Source organism: Octodon degus, unplaced genomic scaffold (assembly GCF_000260255.1).
Source record: "Octodon degus isolate 3935 unplaced genomic scaffold, OctDeg1.0 scaffold00230, whole genome shotgun sequence".
In the NCBI taxonomy this organism is placed as follows: domain Eukaryota; kingdom Metazoa; phylum Chordata; class Mammalia; order Rodentia; family Octodontidae; genus Octodon; species Octodon degus.
In genome coordinates this window covers 1,743,994-1,755,339 of record NW_004524806.1, presented here as the reverse complement: position 1 = coordinate 1,755,339, position 11,346 = coordinate 1,743,994, and the positions used below count along the sequence as shown (strand labels likewise).

Sequence of the window (11,346 nt, the reverse complement as noted above, 5' to 3'; positions counted from 1 at the left end):
TCTCTCTCTCTCTCTCTCTCTCCTAGACAGGATCTGCCTATGTAGTTCTGGGTGGTTTAGAACTCTTGGCAATCTCATGCCTCAACCTCCCAAATGCTGGGATTATAGGCATGTACCACAGTTGGCTTAGGCTCATGGTTTAATGGAAATCAGACATGCAAACGGTATGATTGTGTTTAGATGAGGGAAAAAAATCTATGATTAGGGCATTTAAAATATCAGCTCCTGCCTATTTGACTACCGAGGAATGATTTTCAGAGACTATAAGGTTGAGGAAGAGTTAGGTAGATCTCAGTGTTGAAAGGTCAGGGCTGAAGAAAAGTATGGTGTGTGTAAAAAATAAGCGCTAGAGAAAACTTGCACTCCTGAAGATGCACAACTATTTTAGAATGCTTGAGATGTCCCCACAATACATGACACTTCAATATCTTTATTTACTTTTTTGGGGGAATACAAAGCTAAGGCATTAGTGATTTAACCATATGACTAAACAGACTTTCCTCAGATGCTGCTAGGCCTAAAGAACTGAGCTTAAGAGCCTGCCTAACCTTGACTTTTCAACAAGCATAATTTTTGTTTTCATTTATTTATTTTTGATGGAACCGGGGATTGAACTCAGGCCCTTGCACTTGCCAGGGAAGTGCTTATTCCACTGAGCCATCTCCACAGTCCAATTTTTTTTTTTTTGAGACAGGTTCTTAAGTGTGTGGTTTAGGCTGACTTTGAACTTGCAGCATTCCTCCTGCCTCAGCCTCCTGAGTGTTGGGATTACAGGTGTGTGCCATCATGGCTGGCCATACTTCTTAAGCATACTTAAGCACAGGGCTAGCACCTGATTCACTCTCTATTGTCTCTTGGTAATCTCAAGGCACAGAGTGCAAGGAAGCATTGAGAGCTCACCAAATAATGTTAAATGAGTAGGATGGCCCTCCAGGACCCTGGCATACTATTTACAGTTCAGTGTCTCCAAGGTGAATCCTGGAGTATCTCTGAGCAACGAAGTAGTTAACTTAGCTCCTGATCTCCTTGAACTGATTTGCCAGGGAGAATCTACACCCAAAGCAGTGATGCTTTCAATCAGCAAACTAATTTCTTAAGCATCCCATGTTAGGAAAGAGCTGCTGATTTAATTTTATCTGTCTTTAAAACCAGTGTTTGATCATGCTCCATTCTAGCTGGACTTTCTTTCCTCTTTTTCCCTCCTCTATTACTAATGGTGCAGGATCTAATTACCTCATTATCCCTTAATTTATTTATGAAAAGAGTGAGGTTAAAGAAAAGAAGGAACATGCTGGGTCCTTTGGGGACCTTCTTTAAAAGCTTTCCTTTCCCTTTCTTCTCTCTTATGCCCCATAAAACCTCCCTTTTCTGTTTCTGGAAAACTAGAATAGTTCTTACTTATAAATTTAAATAAATAAACTTCCCTTTCGGGGCTGGGTGGAAACCAGCTGTATGCATTAAAACCTGGCCAGTCTCCTCCCAGTGGATTAATCAATCTATCAACAAGAACTCATTGATGCAGAAGTAAGCAGCTTTCAAAACCAGCACACAGCTCCTGGACCTGCTGCCTTCCTCTTGACAAGACACTTGAGGGAATAAGTAGCTTTCAAATTTAAAATTTTATTATTACACACAAGTAATGTATGGATATATTCATCTTGTAAAAAACTCAAACAGTTGGGCTGGAGAGATGGCTCAGTGGTCTAAAGCACCTACTTGAAACAAGCTTGCTAAAGCACAGGGACCGCGGTTCGATCCCCAGCACCACATGCCAGCCGACCCTGCCCCCTGGTGGGCTGAGCTGGCCACACACACACAATAAATAAATGTAATAAATAAAAATAAATAAATATTAAAAAAAAAAAACTCAAACAGTGAAAAATAAAAAAAAGTTTCTTTCCTTTTCCTTCTATTTTATCCCCCTGTTAAAGTGCTAAGGAAGTATCCTTTTATTTAGACCTTTCAATCATGCACTTTCTGGGTTAGGAGGGTGTAGTTCAGTGACAGAGTGCTTGCCTGGCATGCAGGGACCTCTAGGTTTGATCTGCTAGCATGCAAAACAAAAACAAAGCACAATGCACTTTCATAAACCTACACTTCTATAAATCCACTTAAATGGTATCACTACATAGCTGCTGTTCTGAGCCAGGCATAGTGTGGCACACCTGTACTCCTGGAACTCAAGCCAGGAGGATCACTGAGAGTTTGAGACCAGACTGACTGGACTATGTTGGGAGTTACAGTTAGCCTGAAATATAGAGTGAGACCCTGTCTCAAAAACTACACACACACACACACACACACACACACACACACTGCTATTCTGTAGTTCTTACAGTTGTTGTCCATTTAATGTGGTCATCCTTCCAGTCAGACCACAGATGAATGTTCGTTTCAATGCTGTAATCGTCATTCACAGAACAGAGGTGCTATACGTGTTAAGTTTCCATTTTTTTTTTAAATATTGTAAGTTACTGGTTCTCCAAAAAAAAATTTTTTTTTTTTAAACTTCCTGGTTCTCTCGGAATTATTCATTCAATCATGGATTAGCTGTGGTTCACCATGTGCCCTACACTCTACTTGAAGTCCCGGGTAAACAAAACAGACACCTCAAATATAGTGTTGAGTGATGGTATTCTCTTTTTGGAAAAAAGGTCTAAAATCGGGCTCTGCGCCAACTCAAGAGGCCTTTTGGGGTGCCTTTTCAGCTGTAACGATGAGGACCCCATGATCTGTCACTGCCAGCAGGATGGAAGGTGAGTGAGCTTCTTACCCTGCGCCAGGGCCTGGAGCTTACAACACCAAGAGGATTTCTACCCGCCACCCACAGTACGGTGAATCTGACGCCGGCCGCAGGTCCGACCGGGCGGGGCCGAGCTGCGCGCGACCCTCGGCGCGCTCTGGGAGGCCGGTCCAGGGGCAGCCTCTCTGGCCGTAGCTCCCGCGGGCTCTATGACACCGCACTGGCTCGCGGGACGGGGAGGGAGGGAGGGAGAGACCCACTGTGGGAGGAGACCACAATACGCTGTGCGTCGCGTGGTGAGCCTCTCGCGAGCTGTCTCGCGAGAATTAGGAAGTACCGCGCCTGCGCGCTGCCGTTTTTCTGGTGGCTGTGGCTTGTCGGCGGTGTGGTGTGTGAGGGGAGACGGCTAGGGTGGAGGCTACTGAGTACCCCCGGACTCGCCACCATGAGCAGCACTTTAGCAAAGATTGCAGAGATCGAAGCTGAGGTAATGGGCACAGTTGGCGCTTCATTCCCAGCCCGAACATCCCTTCGTCGGAAGTGCAGCTCTTGTACTCCCGTCCCTTCAGTGGAGTCAAACTCCGGCCCCGGTTTCCCGAGTGCGCTCAGCCAGGCCTCTTCTTGATCGCCCTCCTCGGTCGGGCCGGCTTTTCCCTGTTCCCTTCAGCTTGTACTTTCCTTCCTGCTCCTGCGCCGTTGTTCCTTGACTCCCTTCTGCCTAGCCCATGTTCGCTCCTTGGGCTCTTGGTCTGTACTTTACTCTATCAGCTTCTGCGCTGATGAGTTTTTCTGTTTCCTTTTTCTCTGCCTGATTCCTGTACCATACTCTTGACTTAGTCATGTATTTCCTCGTTATTCCCGAGCTCCCCTCGCCTCAGTCTTAAAGTACTTTAATGATTCCCTTGTCCACTGTGTTGCGTTCGGCCATAGGACCTGGAAGTAAATTGAGTGTTCTGATAGTGTTTGAGGCCACCGGGAGATTGGCGTGACTCTGTTGCCTGAGGCAGACAGGGCTTTTTGTTTTATGTAACTTTGCATTTTTCTATTTTTTTTTAGTGGGAATTGAACCCAGGGCTTTCCCACAGAATTACACCCCGCCTTTTTTATTTTTTAAAGACAATATTTCACTAAGCCACTCACTGTTTCCCCTGGGCTCAAAGGGTTTTACAGGCCTGTTCTCCGATGCTCGTTGTTTTATTTTTGCCTTTTTGAAACAGTCTCACTGCGGTTTAGGCTGGTCTTGAACTCCTTGTGTAGCCCAGGTTGGCCTCGAACTTGCGACATTTCTTCTGCCTCAGCCTCCCAAGTGTTGAGATTGCAGCCGTGTGCCACCATGCGTGGTTGTTAGGACCCTGGTTTTTTTTTTTTTTTTTTTTCCCAAGGTTTTATTGATAAACAGATAGCAATGAGACAGTTTCAAATCAAATCGGAAGTACAGTTTCAACAAATAATACACTGCATATACTCTTCTTAGTGGTTAATTGCAGTACAAGATGCGGTCTTGTGATCCTATTTACAAACACCATTAGAACAAATCATTCTATTCATTAAGAGAAAGGACCCTGGTTTTTTCGAGACAAGGTCTCACTATATAGTTTAGGCAAGCTCACCACCCTCCTGTCTCGGCCCTATGAATTATGACATTACAGGTGTGCAGTACCTCGCACAGGTTGTTAAAAGCTTTTTTTAATTTTTTTTTTTTTTTTTGGCAGAACCGGGGATTGAACGCAGGACCTTGGGCTTGCCAGGGAAGTGCTTATTCTACTGAGCCATCTCCCCGGCCCGTTCAGAGCTTTTTGAAGCCAACAAAATGGTGGCCCTGTTTCAGATGGACGTACCATCAAGCACTAGAAAAGGAATCAAACATATTTTATTTATTTATTTTGGCGGAACCGGGGATTGAACTCAGATCCTTGTGTTTGCCAGTCAAGCGCTTGCCCTACTGAGCCATCTCCCTGGCCCCTCAAACATATTTTAGTCTGATCTGTCACTGCTACCTGGAATGACCCACATCTTGTCTCATTTGGCTTTATTTGCTTCTTCTGGAGGATGAAGAAGGTGCATTTTTATGCTTTTTTACATATTTAAGATGAGTATACTGCCATTAATAGGACCTGGAAAAAAAATCATTCTTTTAGCTGGGGAGAGCATTCTGGATATTTAACCTCATGAGAATGGCCTCTAACTTAATTTATTGCTGCTGTTCCTCTCTTATAGATGGCTCGGACTCAAAAGAACAAAGCCACAGCACATCACCTAGGGCTGCTTAAGGCTCGCCTTGCTAAGCTTCGTAGAGAACTCATTACACCAAAAGGTGGTGGTGGTGGTGGGCCAGGAGAAGGTTTGTGTTTTCCAATATTTTTTGTTATAATTTCTTTTTTTAATTATGATTTCTATCAAAATGATATATGCTTATATTTTTAAAGTAATATTACGGGCTAGGGAGATAGCTCAGCAGCATAAATTCCTGCCTGACAAGTACAAGGTCCCAAGTTCAATTCCCAGTACTGCAAAAATAAATAAATGAATAAATAAAGTTTCTATCAGAACACACGTGCGTTTTCTAAATTCTTTTTTTTTTTCTCCTGATGCTGAGGATCAAACCCAATTCTTGAAGATGCTAGGCTTTTCCAGTTTCCACAGGCTTTTCCCCAAGCCTGAATTCTTCAGTTATGTTTATTTTTATTTTTATTTTTTTTAATTTTTTATTTATTTATTTGAGAGAGAGAGAGAGAGAGAGAAAGAGAGAGTGGCCAGCTCAGCCCACCAGGGGGGGTTCTGGCTGGCATGTGGTGCTGGGGGATTGAACCGTGGTCCCTGTGCCTTGCTAAACTTGTTCTAAGTAGGTGCTTTAGACCACTGAGCCATCTCAACAGCCCTGTAACAATTTCAATGATAGAGGAATACAGTTTTTATATCACACTACATTGAATGTTGTGAATTGATGTGGAAGGAATTTGTTTGCTTTAGTTGTGCTTCAGAGGTAAACCAAAAGAAGTTGTGAGATAAAGGGACTAGAGAGGTAGGCAGTAAAAATGTGAAAGGAATTACATGAATTTTAACTTATCTAGATATAATTTCTCTTTTTAATGTTTCTTGCTTTAGGTTTTGATGTGGCCAAGACAGGTGATGCTCGAATTGGGTTTGTGGGTTTTCCATCTGTGGGGAAGTCAACACTGCTGAGTAACCTGGCAGGAGTGTATTCTGAGGTGGCAGCCTATGAGTTTACTACTCTGACTACTGTGCCTGGTGTCATCAGATACAAAGGTGCCAAGATCCAGGTGAGTCAGGCCTAGACCTAGGATGGGAAGAAATCCATATTTTTATTTAAGAGGTATTTTTGGGAGCTCACTGTGTGCCAGGTCTGATTTTGGTGGATTTTGTTGTTGTTGTTTTGAGATAGGATCTCCCTATATAGTTCAGGCTGTTTTGTTTGTGTGTTTTTGTTTTTGTGTTTTAGGGAAGGGTCTACAGGGTGCTTAGGGTCTCACTACTAGATTAGACTCATAGTTATCTGCCTGCTTACAGCCTCCCAAGAGCTGGGATTATAGGAGTGTGCCACTGTGCCCAGTCTCAAACACCATCTCAGAGTCCCCAGGGCCAGGGCTGGCACAGCAGGACTGGGGATTGAACCCCTGGCCCCTATCCTGCTTGCAGGTGCTTTAATCCGCTGAGCTATTTGGCTGGCCCTCAGGCTGGTCTTGAACTCAGTATTTAACCTAGGTTGAACTTGTGGTGATCCTCCTGCCTCAGGTTCCTGAGTGCTAGGATTGATCACAGGGCAGTGCACCACCATACCTGGCTGATTTTTTTAATCTTTTTTTGTGGTACCAGGGATCCAACTGAGGACCTTGCATTTGCCAAGCAGGTGCTTATGCTACTGAGCTATCTCCCCAGCTAATAATGTAGAGAAATAATGCTGGGCATGGTGGTACATACCTAAAATCCCAGCACGACAGCTAAGATAGGATTGCTGTGAATTCAAGGGTAGTCTGAACTACATGACTCAAACCAAAAAATAAAAAAAATAGAGGAACAGTGCCTGTAAAAATACGTTTTTCACTTGAGAGTTGGAGAAGAAAGTCTAATGAGACAAAGACTTTACGTAGAAAGTGACATAGACATGAGACTTGGAATTAGAATAAAATTTCACCGGGCAGAAAAGGAAAAGAGAAGATCACTTCAGGAAGTAGTAATGGTAAACATTTTGCTGTTATGTGAGTCTCTGTGGAGCCAAAGTGCTAGAAACAGGATTTAGAAAGGTAAATTGGGACTGAAGCTTTGAGTACTTGTAAGAAAGTTGGATTTTGTTTGTAGCTAGGAATTACTGTATCAGAAACTTTTTTTTTTTTTTTTTTTTTTTTTTTTTTTTGGTGGAGATTGAACTCAGGCCCTTGCGCTTGCCAGGGAAGTGCTTATTCCACTGAGCCATCTCCCCGGCCCCATATATCAGAAACTTCTAAATCAATAAAGCATGTGTTCAGATCCCCCCCACCCCCCGCTTTTTTTGTCAGTACTGGGGACCAAACTCAAGACCTTGTGCTTGCCACGTAAGTATTAATGCCATTCAGCTATCTTCCTGGCTCTCAGACCCCTTTTAGAAGGTAATTCTTATCTTTGAAGCCTAATGAAGCTGGTCTTCTAAGACATTTTTCTTAGAGAATGGTTTTAGGGATCCTAAGCAAAGGTTCTTCATGGGTATGAAAGAAGGTATATGTAGAATAGAGTGGAACATATTCTTAGTGGGTATATGGTTAAGAATACAAAGTTAGGGCTGGGGAGATAGCTCAGTAGAATAAGCACCTGCCTGGCAAGGGCAGGGTCCTGAGTTCAATCCCCGTTACCGAAGGGGGGAAAAAGTACAAAGTTAGCCAGGTGTGGTGGTGCAGGCCTCCAGCACTTGGGAGGCAGATGGACAACCATTAATTCAAGGCCAGCCAGCATAGTGAAACCCTGTTTCAAAAAGTAAAAAAAAAGTTAAGTTCTGAATTGGATGGCATTTGAATTTTTATTAAGAACTTAAACTGTCTTGGTGCATTGTACCCTGAGTGTCTCAGCAATTATTTCCTAGTACCTTTTTGTATTTCATTTATTTGTCAGTAGGGATTGGAGCCGGGAGGTGCTGAGCTGTTTCCTTAGACCTTATATTTTTGAGACAAGGTTTAATTCCATTGCCTAGTCTGACCTCAAATTTGTAATCCTCCTGCCTCAGTCTCTTGAGTAGCTGGGATTCGGGTGTGTGCCAGGTTTTTATGGTGTTTCCTAGGCAAAGAAAATTATCAAGTCAGTCCTGGTGATATATGCCTGTAATCCCAGCACTCAGGAAGCTAAGGGAGAAGAATTGGCATGAGTTCAAGGCCAGCCTGCACTCCAAAGTAAGATCCTGTCTCACAAAAATCCGCAGTTCCCTCCCTCCCTGTCTCTGTCTCTCTGTCTCTGTGTCTGTCTGTCTCTCTCTTTCTCTTTCTCTCTTTCTCTCTTTTTTGTCTTTTTGAGACAGGGTCTCATGCAGCTCGGGTTGGGCTTGAGCTTACTTTGTAGCCCAGGCTGGCCTCAAACTTGCAGTGATCCTCCTGCCTCAGCCTGCCGAGTGGTGGGACTACCAGTTCTATTTCTTAAGCAGTTCAGTCCAAACAGCTGAAGTTTTGTCATCTTAGGCATAGATGTTTACTAATGGGATATATCTGTTGGGCCCTACATAATTCTTCAAACCTTGGAATTACATTAAATGAGATACTGCCATATGGATTTCCCTTCTCACACGAATATTTGTGTGATTATTTTTTCCATGATAACTACTAAAAGAAATCCAGCTTTCCAATGTTTGGATCTGATGTAACTGAAAACAGTGTAGTGGGTTGCAGAAATTGTGAACTACTAGAGTTAGTGAATCTTTTGGTATCTTTTTTTTTTTTTTTTATCTTTTGGTATCTTATACAAATCAAAAATTACTGTTTCTTTTGAAAATTTAGGATAGCCAATGGGACCCCCCCAGCTATAACCTCAGACTGCCTTAGTATAGTTTGGAAGCTAAGGTGTAGGAATTTGTTTTTGTTCTTGCTGAGCTACACAATGAGTTGTGATATTCATTCATGCTTTTATTATAGAGTTGAAGTAGGAAGAAACCTGCGTTCTGGTGATATTTTATAGTGAATTTTATTTATTTTTGTATTTTAGGGTAGGGTATTCAGGGTCTCACTACTAGATCGGACTTGTAGTGATCTGCCTATTTACAGCCTCCCAAGAGCTGGGATTACAAGCGCGTACTACCATGCCCAGTGGGTACCACCATGCCCAGTCTCAATTGCTGTCTCAGCATGCCTGGGGGCAGGGCGTGGGCTTGGGCTGGCCCTGCAGGCTTGAGGATCAAACCTCTGGACCCTGTGCCTGCTTGCAGGCGCTTTATTCCTCTGACCTATTTGGCTGACCCTTGTAGTGACTTTTATTGCTGAAGAGGTACCCATGTAGACACTGTATTGGTTCATGTATTTTGCTGGGATCCTATGTTTTAATGTATGGAATAAGAATTAGGAAACACAGGTGTATGGACTTTGGCTTGATTCTCTCTGGCTTCAGTCTTGTTGATAGTCTTAGCTTTTGTAGCTCAAAGAATGGCTTCTTTCCTGATGAGCTTCTATTCCCACCTGTCTCGGGGCTTCTAACAGTACCAGAATAGAGTGTAACTTTTCCCTGATTTTTTTGTTTGCCCCCTATAATTTTTTTTTTTTTTAATTCTCTTTCCCTGTTTGATTCTAGAAGGGTTTTTGTTTGTTTTTTTCTGGTACCAGGGATTGAACTGGAGATTGCCGGGCAGATACTGTGCTACTGAGCTATGTCCCCAGCCTGCTCTTTCCCTATTTGGAGGATGCTTTCTTTTCTGCCTATCCCGTCTGCCTCTGTTCTTCCTTTTTTTCCTCCAGAAATCATTTACATATATCAGGTGTGCTTAACCCCATTAAGAAGTCTACCATAAAAAAAAAAATTTTATTTTTAGTATAGGGTGTACAGGGTCTCACTACACAGATCAGATCAGACTCATAATGATCCTCCTGTTTTCAGCCTCCCAAGTGCTGAGATTACAGGTGTACACCACCATGCCCCAGTCTCAGTCATCGCCTCAGCATGCCCCAAGGGCAGGGCCAGCATGGCATGCCAGGGATGGAACCCCGGTTCCTGTGTCTGCCTAAGCAGGAGCTTTAATCTGCTGAGCTATATGGCCCCCTCTTTCCCTATTTGGAGAATGCTTTCTTTTCTGCCTATCCTGTCTGCCTCTGTTCTTCCCTTTTTTCTCCAGAAATCACTTAAATATATTAGGTGTGCTTAACCCCATTAAAATGTCTACCATGAAAAAAAATTTCATGCCTTCATGAAATGTTTTTTGGTTGAGGTTTTGTTTTTGTTTTTGTTTTTTTGCGGAACCAGGGATTGAACTCAGGCCCTTGTGCTTGCTAGGCAAGCGGTTATTCTACTGAGCTATCTCCTTGGCCCCCTTGAAATGTTTTTTAAAATGCTGTTTTAGGGGCCGGAGAGATGGCTCAGTGGAATAAGCGCTTCCCTGCAAGCGCAAGTACCTGAGTTCAATCCCTGGTTCTGCAAAAAAAATAAAATAAAATGCTGTTTTATCTTAGCATGGTGGTATGTGTCTATAATCCCAGCACTTTGGGAGGCTGAGGCAGGAAGATCATAACTTTGAATCAAGCATGGGCAACTTAGTTAAGATTTAGTGAGAACATGTCTAAGAATAAAATTAAAAAAAGGACTTCGGATGTAGTTCAGTGTGAAGACCCTGAGTTTAATTTCTTTTTCTTTTCTTTTTTTTTTTGGTGGTACCAGGGATCAAACTCAGGACCTTGTACTTGCCAGGCAAGCACTTATTCCACTGAGCTATCTCCCCAGCGCCCCCTGAGTTTAATTTCTGTATACCATTGTTATGGGTTTTCAACATAAAAACCAGACCTGAGTCCAAATTAAATTTTATTTTATTTTTTTATTTTTTTGCAGAACTGGGGATTGAACTCGGGCCCTGGTGCCCAAATTAAAATTTAAATATGAGCCTTTTATTACCGGGCCTGGGACTGCTTGACCATACTCACGTGGGAGAGGACAAACAGCAAGAGAGCCTTAGAAGTATAGAGATTTTAAAGGTAGAAACCACATCCTGTTTGGCAAACAAATTGGTCATCTAACACAGACAGAACAGCACCTTTAGGGACAGCATGACCATTACTCAACATACATTCTTTTGGGAGCATTGTTTAGTTCTTGTTTAACATACATCTGTTTACTCATGGTCTTGACTATCATAGCAACACTTTTTAGTTGGTTAGCAACACCTTAGTTATTTTGTACAGTTAGAAACACTTTAACCTTTAGTTTGACTTATTTTGTAGGTCTATTCTGGGAACTTTTAGTCTATTGATGATTTATCAGTGGTAGACCAAGCCTCCTCGCAGTCTTACAAGGAAGCAGGGTTACAGAAAGTTGAACAGAGTAATTGTTTACATTTAGTTTTTTTTTTCTATTTAATAAAGATCTTTTATTGTCTCATTAAAATATCAGATTAGCTTTACAATCCAGAAGCTTGTTTCTGTGGCTGGATTAAC

At 42.6% G+C, this 11,346-nt stretch overlaps 1 protein-coding gene across 1 annotated transcript in view; it reads left to right on the top strand.

Moving 5' to 3' along the window:
• Positions 1-3,079: 3,079 nt before the first annotated feature.
• The window catches only part of Drg1 (developmentally regulated GTP binding protein 1), a 23,328-nt gene continuing 15,061 nt past the window's right edge, over positions 3,080-11,346 (top strand). Inside the window, exons 1-3 of the mRNA XM_023705858.1 lie at positions 3,080-3,230; positions 4,961-5,084; positions 5,849-6,024. Of these exons, the coding sequence (XP_023561626.1) occupies positions 3,189-3,230; positions 4,961-5,084; positions 5,849-6,024 (342 nt within the window). The 5' untranslated portion in view covers positions 3,080-3,188. The remainder of the gene's footprint in view (positions 3,231-4,960; positions 5,085-5,848; positions 6,025-11,346) is intronic.